Source organism: Marmota flaviventris, chromosome 17, assembly GCF_047511675.1.
Source record: "Marmota flaviventris isolate mMarFla1 chromosome 17, mMarFla1.hap1, whole genome shotgun sequence".
NCBI lineage: Eukaryota > Metazoa > Chordata > Mammalia > Rodentia > Sciuridae > Marmota > Marmota flaviventris.
The window spans coordinates 39,825,022-39,844,924 of NC_092514.1; the positions used below are offsets into that span (position 1 = coordinate 39,825,022).

The window sequence follows — 19,903 nt, forward strand, 5'->3', positions numbered from 1 at the left end:
TGTCTTCCTTGCATCTTTATTCACACTTTGGAACATCACAGAGAAAATCACCATTTTGTATTCCTTGAATTAAGAGAACAATTTTCACAAAGGCAATTCCTTAATTAGAAGCACCACATTTGATTCTTTCCTATTTATCTTTACTACATAACAACAGAGCCTTCCAAATCTTCACTCCAAGTCTTAATAGAGAAAGGATTCCTAAATTCTTAAGTACTATTCATTTCCAGGTAAAAGTTAATTTAGATGTCTTCTTTATCAGCACTGGGATTACATTCCTGGAAGCACATGTTCCTATATCTCAACCAAAATGTTTCTAGAGCGATGAATGGCTTAAATTTGAGGGAATAAATATTGTTTAAACTTTACTATTTATTTTCATATTAATTTTCATGTTTTTTTATTCTACTCTGATTTTACTGTTCAGTAAAGAGTTTTGCAATTGTAATGTTTTTGTTTTTTATAACCAGAAAGCATCATGAGATTCAGAGTTCTGAAGAGATTCATCAGACTAACCAATGCATTTAATATGTTTGTGCAAGTTTTAGAGACTCATGTCTTGGGAATGACCATTCAGCTTATACATTCTTATTTTCTCCGTGCCTGGAGTGTTTCTTAAAGAGTTAGCTTATTTAAAGAATAAAACCGTTTAGATATGAATTTCTTATTTCCCCCTGAGAATCTCAGAAACCCCCACTACTAGATTTATATAAGCACTTAGCAATATGTTGCAATGGATCAATATACTTCCACAGAGTTTAAGAAACACTAAGCCTCTAAAGATAAGCTATTATTCAAGGACACCACTTCCTTTATTTCACCTTGGCATTGCCTACACTTCATAAGGAATAAAAATCTTTTGCAACTATATTACTTCAGCATCTGAGAAAGGTAGAATCCCTATTGGGGTCACAGGATCCCCCAGGACTCTTCATTCCACATACCAATTCACTAGCAATACAAAACAGGATGCCTCAGTCCTTCAGGCCTCAAGTATCATAAGGGAAGAACTCCAACCTGGAATACTTATTTAAGGGACGGAACTAGGCACATCAGGATTTGCCAGACTCAGCCCTTTTGATACTTTGGGTTGGGAAATTTTTGTTGTAGGGTGCTATCCCGTACATTGTAGGGTGTTTATCAGTATGCCTGCCTTTACCCGTTAGGTACCATTAACACTCCCCTTAAGTTGTGACAACTAAAAATAACCCTAGACATTATGTGCCTTGAAGGACAAAGTCCTCTTCTCCCTCCACCCTACTGAGTCCTCTGCTCTAGTCGAGCATTGAAAAGTCTCATTTTTAACAATGCACACACTAGTGCTGCTCAACAGAAATATAATGCAAACTACATATGTAGTTTAAAACTTTCTGCATTAAAAAAATTTAGAAGCTAAGCAGGCACAATTGCTTTTGATACTATTTCTTATTTAACTCAACACTTCCAAAATATGATCATTTGAACATATAATCATTATAAAAGGATGATGAAGGGGATATTTTCATTCTTCATACCAAATTTTTGAATCCAGTTTGCATGCATATTTACACATCTCCATTTGGACCAGCCACACTGCAAGGAATCATTTGCTACATGTGGTTGGACAGTGCTGCCACATACAGTGACAGTGGAAAAAGCCAGCAACAACAAAGTAAGCTAACAAGTAGCAACCAGCATAGGCAATGTCCAGATTTTGGTTTCTATTACCATTCTCCATGAAGGAAGCAGGACTTTTTGGAGAAATGGATAACCCCAGGGATGAAGCAGGATCTGTGAGATGGGCCTGAGTTATATCTGATTTAATGCACTAAGAAAGAAGCAATATTTCCCTCCCTATTTTGCTGATTTGTCCTATTTTGTTGAAGTTAGAGGACCCCAGGATTGAAGGACAGATGCAATGACTCACATCTGTAATCAGCAACTTGGGAGGCTGAAGAAGTGTGATTATAAGTTTGAGGCTGCCTTGCACAACTTAGCCGGACCCTGAGTCCAAATAAAAAATAAAAAGGGCTGAGGATGGAGCTCAGTGGTAGAGTGCCCCTGGGGTTAATCACCAGAACCAAAAAATAAATAAATGATAGTATAAAAAAAAAAGAATTCAAGAAACAACTTATGCTTCCACAATGAACAAGTGACTTTTTAACCGACTATCCTTCTTCAGAAAACAAGTGGTAATTGGATAAATTTTTAAAAAACAAAAACTATGTGTAGTCACAATGAAAAAGTCTAGACTTTAAAGAAAGATAGGCTAGAGGAGCTGTTTCTTGTTTTCATGGTTTTCACCCTAACTCCAGCACACTGGTCTACCCTGCAGGGCAGCTAAAGTTCCCTTGAATGCTATCACCTATCTAACAGGAAGAATGGAACTGGAGGAAACCACAGTCTTTGGAAAGAGTTCTGGAAATAATCTCTTTGAAAGGAGTAAGCAGGACAGAAGCAGTTCCCAACTCTGCCCTAATCTGACCTGTGAACCAAAGAGAAAAGTTTCTGCAAAACCAAACAGACACAGATATCTCCAGAGTAGTTGTCTTAACCCATTTCAGGTTGAGGTTCTTTGTAAAAGTTATCACAAAACAGAATATAGAGCTGTTGCTTTGCCCTGGAAGCCAGACAGGCCAGAATATTGTTTAAGATAGGAGGCTCGGCTGTCTTTGAATGGATCCCAAACACAATGTTCCTTTCCAGGCCTGAGAACCGACGGACACTGTCCAACACGATGTGATCGCTCAATACGCCACTTGCATCGCAGAACTGCACCATCCTTTTCTTCCTCATCGCCCTTAGGAGGTCATACTTGTAGTCATTCACTTCTTCTGTGGTACTGACAAGCACAGCAATATCTTTGAATGTATACCCCTTTTCAAACAGCCCCTTGCAGGTGTCTGCCACAAAGTTCACAATTTGAGTCTGAGTCAAATTTTTCTGAATCTTTAAGATTCCCTGGACATCCCGAACCCATTCAGCTTCAGGAAGCATCTCCAAGGATCTACGGGGGATGTTACGTGGTGGATTCTTTTTAATGTTCTTCATCAGTTTTTTTAGGTATAGGGCTATTTGATCTGCATTGCGGACCACTCTTGTGAGCTCTTCTCTTGGATACTGGGATGAGAGAGGAGGGAGACCACTAACATCCAAGTGGCTGGTCTGAAAATAGTCCAGAAAGATCCAGAGATTTCCTGGATGTTCCTTTTCCCTCTGAGTGATGGCAATTGCTTTCCCATACCAGTCCCCATCTTCTTTGCGGAAATTCTGAGCTTCATCCACAATGATGTGTTGAATATCTTTAAAGTCCTCCTTCTTCATGAAGGTTTTCCGGGTCACTGCCTCACAGATCTGTTTATTCCTGTAATAACGAAAACGACACACTCAGTTTTCTTCATTTTGTGAAGGAGAAAAATCACTCTTTTGTGTTCCCCTGAATATAGTACTACTGTCACAAATAATTTCTCAAGGAACAAAGTGGCTTAGTAGAAAAATAATCCCTGATTAAATAACACATAGGTATAAGATCTAACTGCTTACCCGATAAAGTTCTTCAAAGGCTGGTTTTCACAAATGTAGAGAATATTATTTTTCTCACAGTGAAACATATTCCTGATCTTCTCCATGATTTTCATGGCCATGACTGTCTTCCCGGAGCCAGGCAAGCCATGGACAAACCAGTGTCTGTTCTTACGGAGGTTTGTTGATAATATCTCATACTGTTGGACTGTGAGCAGATTTAAAATCTCACAGCCAAGCTGGTCACTCAAGAAAGATCTGAAGCCAAGCAAGACAATCACAAGAGCCTGCAGCAAGGCTTCCATTTGCTGAGTGTCTCTAAGGTAATAGGACGAAGGATAATCTACCAGACAGCCCGACCCCTCTGTGGTCTCTGGTTTGCTCCTGGGACTCAGGTAGAGAACCTTGGTCATGACACACACTTTCCCAGTGTAGCCACCCATGTTTACCAGCTTCTGTTTCAAAGTAAATGCAGTCTGGGTGCAGTAGGCCTGGCCCTCTGCATCCTGATCCCTGAGAACAGTGTAGAGGGTAGGGGGGCTGTTCAGAGCAATCAGCAGAGCATCACAGATGACTTCCTGCTTCTCTTGCAAGTCCAGGTCCACAGCCCAGCTTCTAGAGAAGATCAGAATTCCCTGGGAGAAAGGATGCATTTGCTGACTTATTAACGCCTTCAGACCTTCATGCTGTGAGAACAGCTCCTTCCAGACGGATTCAGGAGTGTATCGCAAATTTTCTCGTGGCACTACACGTAGAAAGAATGATAATTTGGGAGACAAAAAATATATATATATTTATAGTAATTATTAATTATATTTAATCATAATTAACTGGTTGATTATGATGATGGTGGTTAATGACAGATTTAAAAATATTTTTGTGAATATCATTATATTACAAGGAAAAAGATGCCTTGGAATATCTGACATACCTCATCTAAATCCATGTGTCTATTATTTCAATGTCTTGAAAAATTCCCTAACCTTTGTAAGACACTGATTCCTCTCCTATAAAAGAAAACTCACAGGGCTGGGGTTGTGGCTCAGTGGTAGAGCACTTGCCTAGCATATGTGAGGCACTGGGTTCAATTCTCAGCACCTATTAAAAAAAATGAATAAAATAAAGGTCCATCAGAGAAATATGTATATATATATAAAACTAACAAAGCACACGTTCTATGGGGAGTAATAAATGAAATAGCAGGAAGTGTCCAGCTCATCATGGCTACTGGAGAAATGGTAATGCTCCCTATCCTTCCTCTATCTACTCCAAGTATCTGAATCCCAAAATGTCCCTGAAAATCTTTATGATGGGAGTAGAAATAGCCTTTCCAGGAATAAGATGCTCTTTAACACTATGTTTGTGAGAAGATAGAGTCAATGTAAAACCTTTATTTTTTATTATTATTATTATTATTATTATTATTATTATTATTATTTTGGTACCAGGGATTGAACTCAGGGGCACTTGACCACTGAGCCACATCACCAGCTCTATTTTTTTTAAGTATGTATTTTTTTAGTTGTAGGTGGACACAATACCTTGATTTTATTTTTATGTGGTGCTGTGGATCAAACCCAGTCCCTCTCACGTGCCAGGCCTGTAGGCTCCTCCAGAGCCACCAGACCCTGCCCCGATGTAAAACCTTGTTGAGCAGGGAATTTCTTGCAGTTCTGGGCTGGAAGACCTTTAGGCTAGGCCCTTAGGTACCTCCTGAAGCAGAACTCTTGTTTCTGTCCCTTACTATCATGGTGGGGCTCTGTCTATCACAAAAGTTTCCCTTTGCTTCAGGCAACAGGAACAATTATGGGAGGCGAGCATAAATTTGCACTTTAGGGCTTCAAACTTATTTCAATGATCATGTGCTCCAAGGAAGGGAGGAAGATATTGTTTTTCATCCTGTCGAGATGATATGAAAGTATATATATGAGAATCAAGATTTGTAGGAGTGGAATTGTGGCTCAGTGGTAGAATTCTTGCCTGGCATGTATGAGGCCCTGGGTTTGATCCTCGGCACCACATATAAATAAATAAATAAAAGATTTGTAGTGGTTATTTTAAATGCAGTTGCTCCTATTCCTTTGGTAATTATTTTGCTCATTGTATAAAATAGAGTAATTGAAGAATATGTTTGGAATGGAGCTTTGAAAAACAAATGAAGTAGAAAATAAGAAAAGACATTGTTTGTCAATTGTCCTAGGAAGTTTCATAACTGGAAATAATAATCCTGGATTCTATGTGCTATGCTGCCTTAGTCTATGAGGTCAGTGAGGGTTCACTTCCAAACCACCTCTCACCAGGGCTGAGGATGTAGCCTGGGTATAGGTTGCTTGCCTAGTATGTGCAAGGCCCTGGGTTTGATCCCCAGCCCTGGGGTGGGGGAGTAAATCACCTATCACCTATAAGCTTGGAACAATCACTTTGGACATAAGAATTTGCAGTTTTCAAAACACAAACATGACAAACTGTCTCCCTTTATCATAACATAAAAACTGACTGGTGTCAAGTAGTCAAACCATAGTTACTACCTGAAAATAAGATTCTCTGGAGATCCTCTTTATGTTCCAGGCCTTTCTTGGAGTACACAGGTCTGCTGAGAGGAGATGCACTAGATAGGTTCAGCTGAGATTCAAAGTCTTTGGACAAGCACAGAAGATCTTCACAAAGAAAGAAAACTCATGTTATTCTGAGATTTCAGTTCATCCCCTCATGACGGAAAGAGACCTTACCAGTGGGTGGATATATGATTTTCTTGGTGGTGTGACTTGAGAGATGATAGAGACAACTCCCCACTCATGTGTCTAGACAGAGTTTTATTGTGTATTAACATGGCCAAAATCTTCCACTGACGAGCCATTATTTGGAAATTTGTATCTCTCCATTCAATATTATTCTTCATTCTCGGTCAGGATAGCATTATGTTCATATGTCTCTCATGACACATAGCACATACTTTTAGTCCCCACATCTGTGTTGGTGTGTCTTACTTTATATCACCCCTCTATCCTTCACTACCTTCCCTGCACCCAACTCTCATCTCTGTTAAATATTCTATAGTTCCATGTATTTTCCTCTAGTAGTCATTATAACAACTCTAATGATATATTTATTAGTTTAGGGACTGATTAAATGATTATCATCTTTGATAGACTAAGTTGCACGAAGGTCAGGAACTAGGTCTGCTTTGGATCTGTGTAGATATTTCTAGTATAAATAATTCTTAAATTAATGAATGAAAAAATGAATTAACTATAATGCACCAATAAGAAATGTGAGGAAAGAAAGAATGAATGAATGAATGAAGGCCCTTAGAAGCATAAACTTTTCCTTACCTTATATCCCCTGCAGCATAGAGCACAAGGATCATCACATTTTAGAATTTCAACAAGCCCCTGACAGAAAATGCTTAGGTGACATTCACTAGCCACATTCTCATTCACTCACTTAAATCACTACTATTTTCCAGGTTGAACCATGACATACTCTCAGCTTACTCAGAAGATATATGGGTACAAATCATTTCTTTAAATTGATTTTTTATATAAATTTTTATAACTTTATTTATTTATTTTTATGTGGTGCTGAGGATCGAACCCAGGGCCTTGCACATGCGAAGCAAGCACTCTATTACTGAGCCATAACCCTAACCACATTTAAGTCGATTTTTAAGTAGTTAAAATAAGCTCAATTTATTTTTACATAAACTTTCCAAGACCATGGTAGCTGTGTTTATGAATGTTTACTTCTACCTATCTGGAGTACTTGTGTGAAGCAAAAAGACTTCCATTGAAAATATCAGGAACAAGAAACTCATGTAAAAATCTCAATGACAGACAGACACCTATGTTTATTCCTAAAGGTATAAGGTATAAAATCAAAGGACATTAGGAACTGCATTATTAAGTTCTTCCACTTGTTTTGGAGATGGAAATCCAACAAGCTATTTATGTCACACAAAAGACTGTGTCCCAGATTTTATATGATTCTCTGTGTCTCTCCAGGCTTGGCAAATTCTCAGTCATTCTAGAAAGACTGAGATATCCCACTAATCCACCAAATTATAGAATGATAAGAAAAATATGCAAACAAGCTTAGGAAGCAACAGTAATGCCAAGTAAGGAAAATTGTTAGAAGCAGAATAGTAGATCAGGTTATGGCTTGTGCATAGTGGGTGCATGATGATGAGTGGAGGTAAAGACAAATTATTTAGAGCACAAGCAGATCAGGAAGAATGTGAGGGTACTGAGGACAGACCTGGCATTGGGAAGGCCTTCATCACCCTGAGCTACTTTCAGGTTTTCCTGAACTGCAAAGTCACTAAGGTCTCCAAGGATCAAGACACAGAAGGCATCTTAACTTAGGCAGAGGTACTATTATGAGGTTACAGCAAACTTCAATCCAAAGGATTTTAAATATTTCAAGTGGCCAATCCAAGGAAATGGCACTATGCTAGTAAAAGTCGAATAACCAGGTCTAGTTGAGAAAAGATTTTTTCATTTGCAGCCAACTGCTTGTTTCTGTGGTTGTAAATATTCCCACCATGGACAATTTCAAACCATCCATATAATGTCATTAAACGCAGAGTTGGGAAGAAACGCACAGTAACAGGGCTGGTATTGTGGCTTAGTGGTAGAGTGCTTAGCATATGTGAGGCACTGGGTTGGCTTCTCAGTAACACATACAAAAAAATAAATTAAATAAAGGTCCATTGACAAGTAAACAGATATTTTTAAAAAAGAAAGAAATGCACAGTAGCACTCCATTTTATAGTATTTCCACCACACAGACACAGTAGATATAAATGACCACACAAGCATAGATGATAGTAAAACTTAGGAAATAATTATGAAGTGGTGAGTTTGTATTAGTACAGTAACTCATAAATAATGTTTGTAATATACATTATTTAATTGCAATCATATATTAAAACTTAACTATGCCTAGAGGCTGGAGATGTAGCCCAGTTAGTAGAGTGCTTGCCTAGCATGTGTAAGGCCCTGGGTTCAATCCCCAGCACCACCAAAAACAAATAAAACAAAAACAAAAACAGCCAGGTGTGGTGGCACACACCTGTATTCCTAGCTCAGGAGGTTGAGACAGGAGGATTGTGAGTTCAAAGCCAGCCTCAGCAATGGTGAGGCCCTAAGCAACTAAGTGAGACTCTGTCTCTAAATAAAATACAAGATAGGGCTGGGGATGTCTCTCAGTGGTCAAGTGCTCCTGAGTTCAATCCCTGGCCAAAAATAAAATAAAATTTTAAAAAAATAACAACTACTCATAATGACAGTGTTTAACAGCCAGCTCTTAAAATTTAAAAATTTACCTTAGAGCCAATAAAAGCCAGTTCTAGAACATCACTTCAAGGGCAACCTCCCCCAAATATTTTTCTTTTCAACTTCTAATGTGGAAAATTTTCACTATTCGACAACTGATTTAGGTTTCTGATCTACCCAACAAAACTTTCTCTTGTATGAAAAGCAAGGTACTTGGAGAATCAAAACACTTAGTAAGATTTCCAGAGTAACAGGAAACAAAGGAAAACTGTAATATGGAGTTGCCCAAGAGGCAGAAAGGACAGGAAAGGAGGAGCTTTCTGCCCCTTACCTGGATCAGCGTCCATCATGTCTACCCATTTCTTAGTTGTCGGGCTGTAGATGTTTTTCCTATCATTCACCATCCATGAACCAGGAGAGTACATCATCATGTCTACCCATTTCTCAGCCGTCAGGCTGTAGATGGTTTTCCTATCATTCACCATCCATGAAATGGGAGCTTCTGAGAACACCACACAACAGAATGGTTCCACTTTAATTGCAAAGCAATAACCGTACAAGTCTTCCCCATGAAACACATCTATGACTTTGGTCCTATAAGACAACTGCGCTTCAGAAGAGCAGAAATGGACGATGGGCAGCTTTGAAACTGCATCTGCTATGGCTGTCTCCAAAGATGCACAGTCAACCTGGTCTTTTGCACATCCTAGGACTTTCCTACTTTGATCCTCCACCCCAACAAAAAGATAGCCTCCACCACTGTTTGCAAATGCAGGGATGTACTCTGGAATTAGGCTTTTTACATATTTTTGTATGTTTTTTGTAGAGAACTGCTTAAACTCTACAGATTGAGACTCAGGAAAAGGTAGGATGTCATCATATTTAAGTCGGTCGCTTTGGAATAATTTGAAAGCAAGATCTGATTCAAAAACGTTCTGATGTACAGCTCTGGGAATTTTACTCTGTGAAAGTCCTTCATGACTCAGACTACATTTTACACTCTTTTTCCTGGTTACTAGGAAATCAAACGCCTCTCTTGACTTCATGAGGATCACAGAAGTGCCAGATCTACGGCGCAGTGAGGAGCTCAGGCTGCAAATGCGAGGCTTCGGGGAACTGTCTTCAGGTGAAGGGGCACTGCTCCAAGATTTAACAAAAATGTAAAAACACTTTCCTTGGTACTTGAATTCGAAGAAAGCCTGCAAATCTGAAGATTGAATAAGGTCTCTCAGTGCCTCTTCCAAGTCCTGTCCGATCTCCACTGGCTGTTCATCTTCGTTTGCCATTTCCATCTGAATCACTCCTCCTCCTGAGTTTAATAAAGCACATGCAGCCTGTAGAATGTTCACTCTCTCTTGCTCTCTCCGAGTTTTCTGCATCTTGTTTCTGTTTCTTTCACCAAGAGTCACTTTTCCTATGTTGAAGACTAAGTCTGGGTGAGATAAATCCTCCACCAAAGATGAATTATGTTTCTCCATGTTTGTTCTGCAATTGAAAACCATTAAAACATGCATCTCATGTTAATAAAAAAGTAAATTGAGTAGTACACACAAAATACATTCACTCATTTACTAAAAAATGTTTGTCAAGTTCCTGCTAGGTACTGGGAGCTAGAGATTCAGTGGCAAATCAAGAAAGGGCAGAGCCCCTGCTTCTTGCAGCTTACAGTCTGCGAGGAAATATGGTTGAATAAAATAATTGATCAATGTTTGGAAAGTACTCTGAAAGACAAAGCATCAAATATTAACAATCAACCTAATATGAATAAAGAAGGCCTCCTGGTTGAAGGAGCACTCAAGCTAAGATCCAAATTAACCAAAGCTTTAATATCAGAGTGAAATGTGGGAAGTCCTGAAACTAGCAAAGAAAATAGTGTATTAGGGCTGGGGATGTGGCTCAAGCGGTAGCGCGCTCGCCTGGCATGCGCGGGGTGCTGGGTTCGATCCTCAACACCACATAAAAATAAAAAATAAAGATATTGTGTCCACCTAAAAAATAAATATTAAAAGAAAGAAAGAAAATAGTGTATTAAAGCAGTAAAGAGACCCAGCATCGTGGTATATGCCTGTAATCCCACTGACTGGGGAGGCTGAGTCAGGAGAATTGCAAGTTGGAGGCCAGCCTCAGCAACTTAGCAAGACCCTACCTCAAAAAATAAAGAGGGCTGAGGATGTTGCTCAGTGACACAGAGCCCCTGGATTCAATCCCCAGTACCAAAAAATTAAAATTAAAAAAAATTAAAGGCTCAATTAAAAAAAACAAACAGCAAAGAGATGTTCAGTCTGACCAGAACTTTAGAGTGATGAATGATGTTAGGTGAGAAAAGAAATAGTGAAAGAGGAAGCTCAAAGTTAGAAAAGGGACACTGTGGGCTGGAGTTGTGGCTCAGTGGTAGAGCACTTGCCTAGCGTGTATGAGGCTCTGGGCTCAATTCTTAGCACTGCATATAAATAAATAAATAAATAAATAAATAAATAAATAAATAACCACTGACAACTAAGAAAATATTTTGAAAAGAAAAGGGACAATGCTCTTAGCAGTCAAAAGCTAAGGAAGGATTTTTAAAGAAGGGAGAGTAACACAAAAAAGTAGCCATTAAAAGGCATATTACAGGGGCTGGGGTTGTAGCTCAGTGGTAGTGCACTTGCCTGGCATGTGTGAGGCCCTGGGTTCGATTCTCAGCAGTGCATATAAATAAGTGAATAAAATAAAGGTCTATCAACAACTAAAAATATATTTACGAAGATATGTTACAGATGAAGAACAGATCCATGGTTGCCATGGGCTAAGGGAAGGGGGAAGGTGTGATTACAAAGGGATGGCACATGGAACTATACGTCTAGAAATGTTAATTTTACTGTATCATAATTTTTTTAAAGGGGTAGACACTTTATTAATTCAGAGTAGAGAACCAATTCAAGAGGGCAAACCAGTAATAAGGATTTGACAATAAATGACACGAGAGATGATGGCCCAGATACCAGAGGTGGCATTGAAGGTGCAAGTAATTTATTATTATATTTATATATATTTATTATTATATTTTCTTTAAAAATGTTAGCATTTTATACATTTATATATATATATATATATATATATATATATATATATATATATATATATATATAATATTATTCAAGATTCAAGGATGAAAAAGATCAATCAGAGTAAAAATTATTTAATAAGGTATTTATAAAGGTAAGGGCAAGGTTGAGGGAAACTAGCAAATTTTGTGAAGCACCTTTCCTTCCGTAAACATGGAGAGGTAGGAGGTGAAAGAAGAGAGTCATTATGAAAAATTTGTAGGAGAAGGTGACCTAACTGAAGTTATTCCCACCAAAAGCATGTAGAAATCAATTCACAGTCTAACAGAGTCTTATAGGGAGGAATAAAACACCTCATTCTACTCTTGTATCTTCTAAGCTCATCTCTTTGGTGTTCCTTTCTGATGGAACTCAACAAGAAACCACATAACAAGGGGACTTATCATGCAGCCTACAGCATATGTCTCACCAATAGGTGAAAGATGGAGAAAGGAGCCAATATGGCAGCCATTGGTTACAGGAGGCCACTGAGTATTTGAAATGTGTCTAGTCTGAATTGAGGTGTGTTATGTGTTAAATAGACATTTGATTCCAAAGAATTACTAGGACAAAGAAAATGAACATGAAATATCTAACAATTATTTTCTTTGCAAATTATGTTGGTAATCCATTGGGTTAAATGAAAATATATTAAAATTAATTTCTCTATTTGTTAAAAAAAAGAAAGAAGTAAAGGAGAACAAGGTAACATATTCTGTATCCTCACTGTAGTACTATCTATCCATATTTATATGTTGTCAATTTTTATATTTGTTATCAAAGTTCATATAACTATAAAACTAAATAGGGCAAATTGTACCATATATAAATTATATCTCAACAAACATGACTTTAAAAAGAAATCTAGTTCATGAAGTGTTTTAACAGTATTGGGCACATATAACCACCTGATAATAAATAATGGCTATTATCATGATTCATTAAAACACCAGCATCAAGCTGTTTCATAGTAGAGTAGGGAGGGGGAGCATGGGAGGAATAGACCAGCTTTAGATAGGGCAAAGGGGTTAGAGGGGAAGGGAGGGGGCAGGAGGTTAGAAATGATGGTGGAATGTGATGGACATCATTATCCAAAGTACATGTATGAAGACACGAATGGTGTGAATATACTTTGTATACAACCAGAGATATGAAAACTTGAGCTCTATATATGTAATATGGATTGTAATACATTCTGTTGTCATATATAACAAATCAGAATTTAAAAATTATTAATAATAATATGCCCCAAAAAGGAAAATAAATTAATGGGAAACTCTGGTAGAGTTCTTCAATAAAATAATAAGAGAGATTCTGTCCCATCCAAATACATATTAAGGAAGTTGGAAAAATATTTTTCTCTTAATATGTTTTTGGATATATAGATATATATGTATCTGTATACACACACATATATCTATTCACACACACAAATATATGTATTTTTTGTTTGTTTTTGTTTTTAGTTTTTGTTGTTTTTGGTACTAGGGATTGAACCCAAGGTGCTTTACTACTGAGCTACATCCCCAGCCCTTTTTATTTTTTATTTTGAGACAGGGTCTCACTAAATTGCTTAGGGCCTCACAAGTTGCTGAGGCTGGCCTCGAACCTGAGACACTCCAGCCTCAGCCTCCTGAGTTATTGGGATTACAGATGTTTGCCACTGTGCCCGACCAGATATGGTTTTAAAAAATATGCAGAGAAACAAAACTAGTGTAATAAAAGATTGAGAACTCAATAACAGAGTTCAATCAATAACAGTAAAACATCACAATAGTTATCAAAATTTTATGAAGTACCTGGTTCCATTGGGTTTACTGGAGAAAATTTTTTATTTTCAAAATCCTATAATAATTACATTATTAAATATATACCATTGGCCACATAAAAATATGGCATACTACAAAATTCAGTCTTATCCTGGGCTTTAAAATTTTCACAAATATTATGACAATAATCCTTTTACTTGTATTTCCCTTTCCTCTGTGGTCTTTAATAATATTACATTTTTATGAATTACAGTCATCAAATGAACAGAATTTTGCATTGTTTTATCTATCATTTCTCCAAATTTTGGAGAAATGTTGTCACATTTATAATTATATATTTTAAAGGCCACATTACATTTTGCCAAGCATAGGCATGTCAATTGGTCATTTCTCAACTGTGAAATTATTATTAATCATAAATTATAATCATAAATCATTTACTCAACAAATATTAATTGGACATCTATCATTTACCTGGCACTGTGCTAAATCCAGAGAAAACAGTGGTGAACAAAGCAAATGTGGTCCTTGCTATTGAGAGCTTGCTGTTTAGGGGAGGTAGAAAGTAAATAAGCAACTACTATGTGCGATAGTTTAGATCATCAAGGGAGCTTAAGATGTTAAAGTAGGACAGAAGAGGCTGTACACCTTGAGGAATTTGCAGGAGGCAGGATTATTGACTACAGGATTCAGAGGTGGCTCTTGCCTAAGAATTCTTCCTCTGAACAATGAGTATAGAAATTCTTTGAACGTTATACCCAGTTTGGTGGAGGGCAGCTAGCAGGTTCATACGACAATCATGTTTCATTCCATCCTCTAAACAGAGGTTTCAAAAGTTTTTCTTTTTTTTCCCTCAAACCTGACATTCATTAAAAAAAAAAAAAATTGAAAAAAAGAGGAAACTACCAACTACAACGCCCTTCTGCAGAAGTTTTGCTGATAGAAAGCTTTTTGAAGAAGGGGAACTTCCATGTTACAAATATAGTGAGGGTTTCTGCTTAATTATGGTAAGGGTCTTCTGGGTGGGGAGTGGTCTCTGGCCTGCTTCAATGGAACCACATGGTAAAGCTGTCAATTGTCCCTCAAATTGACATGTAGACTTCACACAATTTTTATCAGAATCCCTGAAAGACTTCTTTTTACATATAGACAAAATTTTTTTATGGAAACTAACACAATAGCTAACATGATATTTCTAAAAAGGAGAATAGAGTGGTGTTGATATTGTAGCTCAGTGGTAGAGCACTATGTGAGGCACTGGGTTTGATCCTCAGAATCGAAAGAAAGGAAGAAAGGAAGAAAGAAAGAAAGAAAGAAAAGATGTTAAGGTATCGTGTCCATCTACAACTAAAAAAAATTTTTTTGAAGGAATAGTACACAGAAGAATGATTCTAGAACTTTTTCCTTAAAAAAAGAATAAAGTATAAGGAATCACTCTATCTCATATTAAGATTTACTATATAGCCAGTGGCACAAGCCTGTAATCCCGGTGGCTCAGAACAGAAGGCTGAGGCAGGAGGATCAAGAGTTCAAAGTCACCCTAAACAACTCAGGGAGACCCTGTCTCTAAATAAAATAAAAGGAGGGAGGGGCTGGAAATGTTGCTCAATGATTAAGCAAGCTTGGGTTCAATACCCAGTGTCAAAAAAAAAAAAAAAAAGATTTACTATATAGCTTCAGTATATATAGAGTGTGATACTGGCAAGCAGTACACATAGATTAATGGGACAGAACAGAGAACCCAGAAATAGTCCAACACAAGATAGCTAACTGATTTTTGACAAAAGCATAAAAATAATTTAATAGAGGATGAATGGTCTTTTCAAAAATGGTGCTAGAGCAATTTAGATGTACACAGGAAAAAAATCAAACCAAAACCTGGTGCAATAGCACAAGACTAATACCAGATACTTGGAGGTTGAGAAAGGAGGATCACAAGTTCAAGATCAGCTTGGGCAACTTAGCAAGACTGTCTCAAAATAAAATAAAAAGTAGTAGGGATATAGCTCAGGGCTTGACTACCATGCATGAGGCCCTGGATTCAATCCCCAGTACTACAAAACAAACAAAGATTAAAACTAACCCTCATGTCTTAAACAAAAATTAACTCAAAATGGATTGTAAAATTATGAAAGATTTACAACAGGTGAATGGTTAAATAAACTGTGGTCTATCTATATCACAGAATATTACTCAGAAATAAAAAGGAACAGACTCTTGATTCACAAAACAACTGGATGGATTTTAAAGACACCCTGAGTGAAAAGAGTCAATCTCAAAAGGTCACATGCTGTATTATTCTATTTATATAACATTCTTGAAATTACTAACCTATAGAATAAAAATTAATAAAAATAAATTAAAAAGAAAGATAGAAAGAAAAGAGCTGGACATGGTGGCGTGGGAGCCTGTAATTTCAACAACCTTGGAGGCAGAGACAGGAGAATCCTGAGTTCAAGGACAGCCTCAGCAATTTAGTGAGGCCCAAGGAACTCTGTGAGACTCTGTTGCAAAATAAAAAAATAAAAAGAGCTAGGATATGGCTCAGTGGCTAAAATGCTCCTGGATTCAATCCCAGATACAAAAAGAAAAGAAAGAAATGAAAAGGTATTCACAGAACAGGAGCCGCAACTGGCCTATAAGAATATGAGATGGCTTGGCCTCAGAGTAGTCAAAGAACTGTATAGAAAGACAAAGATACCATTTTGTTTCCTTGGACTAGCAAGTATCTATAAGCCTAGCAAAACTAAGCATTTACCAAGATGTAGAAAAACTGGGAATCTTCATCATTTGTAGCTGTATAAAGTTGTGCAACCTTATAGAGAGAAATTGGTTGATCTTTATGAAAAGGTTCTCCAGATTTTCAGAATATATGGGGTTTTTTTTTGTTTGTTTGTTGTTTGTTTTTTGTTTTTCAGGAGAAACTTGAGCTATATTGACTGGGAAGCTGTGATCCATTTGGATTTTTGAAGTTATTTTTTGCAAGTATGTGAAAAGACATTTGGTTATTTTACCAACACTAATTAAAGCACATACTTGTGAAAGCACCAATTAGTGAATTTGCTCAATTTTAATGAGTTATATCCAGAAATCTTTATGGAGATGGGACACAAATGAATATGTAATTATGAATAACAATCAGATGGATAATTGAGAGATGTTTGCTGCTCTGCGATAGGAAAACAATTACCTATAACATTTATTTTCCTAAACAGACACTTATATTCTGGATATTCTCTAAACATTAATTGGCATATTTATTTTAACAACATCAATATGTTAATATCAGATTTTTTTTTTTTTTTTAGAACTACTTCAGTCTGTGTGCACAAGAAAATACAGAAGACTATAAACAAAGTGTTAAAATGTGGGGGAAAGAAATGAGTAGAGGAGGCAGTCCACTCCTGATTCCAGGCCTGATCAACCAGGCTTGCTTCTTCACATGTGAGGTTTTAGGATGGCATGGGACTTGGGGGCCGGGTCTGAGGATGTGGGTCTCCTCCTTGCAGTGTGTGTTACTGCTGGTTACTGATGAAGAGTCCTGCCCCCTCACATGTTGAAGTATAACATTAGGGAAGCTCACTGAGGCAAGCATATACAGTAGAGTTTATTTAAAAAGGGGTAACATATGGGCTGGGGTTGTGGCTCAGCTTTTCATAGAGATCAACCAATTGGGTAAGTGTGCCTTCTCTCTCTCTCTCTCCCTCTCTCTCTTTTCTTTTCTTTTTTCTTTTTGAAGACATGCCTGCATCTGTATTCCTTTACATATGTCTAGAAGTTGTTAAAAATAAATAACATACCAAAACAATGTTTTAACACTAGTAATGTTCACTGAAAGAAGCATTATATGTCACACCTAAATATTATTAAGGAGCAGGGTTTGGTACATAATTTTGAAGTTCAATAAAAAAAAATGAAAATTCAAAAATTATGTCATTTTATTTTATTTTTTTAATTTTTTATTTATTTTTTTAGTTTTTGGCAGACACAACATCTTTGTATGTGGTGCTGAGGATTGAACCGGGGCCGCACACATGCCAGGCAAGTGTGCTACTGCTTGAGCCACATCCCCAGCCCCAATGCTGTCATTTTAGGACAATGATAGTGGAGCATTAAACCGAGTGGCTTTCTCTGTGAAAGTGCAGAGATCCTACCTCCATAAAGCCAGATCTCACAAAGCAGCAGTACTCCAGCTGCCTGAATGCCAAGTTTCAGCTTCCTAGATCATGAAAACTAGAATTTTCTGGCGCGGTTTTTTAAAGTTTAGATTTCTCAGAAAGTGAAATTAGCATGATCCCGCCCCCACCCCCACTCCCCTGAAGCTCAAAAGAAAACTAGGAATGCAGACGTGCTCTAATCTGCCATCTTGAACCTCCCTCACTTAGGTAACTTCTTCACAGGCTTCCCTTCCCGCCAAAAGCACCTTTATATCTTCCGGGGTCTCAGACCTCAGCCAGCTTGCTTGGGACTGGAAGCCTGCCTCCTGTATCCCTGGCCTCAGCTAAAAAGTAAGTCCTATTCTAACGACCAGTTCTCACTGTGTATTCGGTGCAGTTAAGAAAAGCATGGGACTGGGGTTGTGGCTTAGTGATAGACCGCTGGCCAAGCACATGCGAGGCCCTGGGTTCGATTCTGAGCACCACATAAAAATAAACAAAATAAAGGTATTTTGTCCAACTGCAACTAAATTATATATATATATATATATAATTTTTTTTTTTTTTTTTTTTTAAGCACGGACGGACCCCCTGTACTCCCCTCCTCCTCTCTTGCAAGCTACTCTGGCCACAGTGTGATTTTTTTTTTTTCCCCTCCAGGACTGGGAATGGAATCCAGGCGCGCTTTACCACTGAGCTCCACCTCCAGTCAGGATCTTATTTTTTAATTTTGATACAGGGTATCGCTCATTGCCGAGACCGGCCTCAAACTTGCATCCTCTTCCCTCAACCTCCTGAGTCTTGAATCGCAGCCTCTTGAATCGCTAGGATTACAGCAGCGTATCACCGTGCCCGGCACACAGTAGATTTTCATTTTAGAGTTCTGTGAACTCTTTTTTAAAAAAATATTTCTTTTTAGTTGTACACAACACCACTACTTTACTTATTCATTTTTAAACGTGGTGCTGAGGATCGAACCCAGCGCCTGGCATATGGCAGGCGAGTGCTCGTGCTCGTGCTCCACCGCTGAGCCGCAAGCCCAGCCCCTGGGATCTCTTTCTAAGACCGTTCTTTCGGTTGAATAAGCGTGGCGTGGTTCTTTCCAGACAATCTGTACTTACCTTGGGAATGAAGATTCCCCAACGTTGGAACGCCGAAAGGAGAAGCAAGCTTCAGGCTTCATGATGTATTCACGAGGGCGCAGCTGGACTGAGGGCGCCGCTGGACTGAAGGTGCCGCTGGACTGAGGGCGGTGGTAACCTTCAGAGAGAGGAAATAGTTTTCAAGCTCCAGGAAGAAAAGAAAGCAAGCCCGGGAAGAATGCCAAGTTTCAGCCTCCTGGACCACGAAACTAGAATTTTCCCGCGTTTTTAAAGTTTCGATTTCTCAGAAAACTCTAAACATGATCCCGCCCTCTTGGTGCTCATCTTTGGGAGGAGGGAGGGAATGCTCTTTACCCGAGTGAACTCTAGTTATTTGGCTTGAGGCTAAAGGAACTGCCTAGCAGAAGAAACACATTAAACCCTGGGAGAACAACGTCTGGAAAAAAAATATTTTGGAAAACACACTCAACTGTTATCCTCCAGGGAGGGGAAGAGTGGAGAAAGAATATGGAAAGGAAGGGGGATTTTACTTTGTACAATAAGCTTTTGTCCGTAAGGAAAAGAAAGAAAAAAATAAGCAAGAAAATAAGAAATACTAGGGTCAGAGAATTAAGCAGTGCATTTTATTGACTTCCTCACTTAATTTTTCTAGTAGCTTCTATAATCCTGGGAGTTCTAGTTGGCACCCAGTTGAAATTCCTCCTGATGGGTGGGACACAGTGAGGTTTGCCTGTAATGTCAGGCACTCAGGAGGCTGAGGATCACAAGTTTTTGTGAGTATGTGTGATATATATATATATATATATATATATTTTTTTTTTTTTTTTTTGCGGTGTTAGGGATTGAACCCAGGGCCACAATTGTGCATGCAAGGCAAGCACTCTACCAACTGAGCTGGGAGGCTCACAAGTTTGAGGCCAGTATCAACAAATTAGAGAGCCATATCTCAAAATGAAAAATTAAAAAGGCTGGGGAGAGCTAGGGGGTGCTCTGTGGCAGAGCACTTGCCTAGCATGT

General features: G+C 38.1%; 1 protein-coding gene across 2 annotated transcripts in view; it reads right to left on the reverse strand.

The window, feature by feature from the left end:
• Slfn13 (schlafen family member 13) overlaps nucleotides 1-19,903 on the reverse strand; it is a 27,283-nt gene continuing 7,380 nt past the window's right edge. Inside the window, exons 3-7 of one of the 2 annotated variants that reach the window (XM_071603888.1) lie at nucleotides 18,905-19,043; nucleotides 9,106-10,259; nucleotides 6,030-6,158; nucleotides 3,523-4,246; nucleotides 1-3,343 (exon numbers count right to left, since the gene is read on the reverse strand). In XM_071603888.1, the coding sequence (XP_071459989.1) occupies nucleotides 2,530-3,343; nucleotides 3,523-4,246; nucleotides 6,030-6,158; nucleotides 9,106-10,259; nucleotides 18,905-18,966 (2,883 nt within the window). In that variant the 5' untranslated portion in view covers nucleotides 18,967-19,043 and the 3' untranslated portion in view covers nucleotides 1-2,529. Of the gene's footprint in view, nucleotides 3,344-3,522; nucleotides 4,247-6,029; nucleotides 6,159-9,105; nucleotides 10,260-18,904; nucleotides 19,206-19,903 lie in introns of those variants that run through there. The other variant, XM_034635407.2, reaches the window with a different exon arrangement.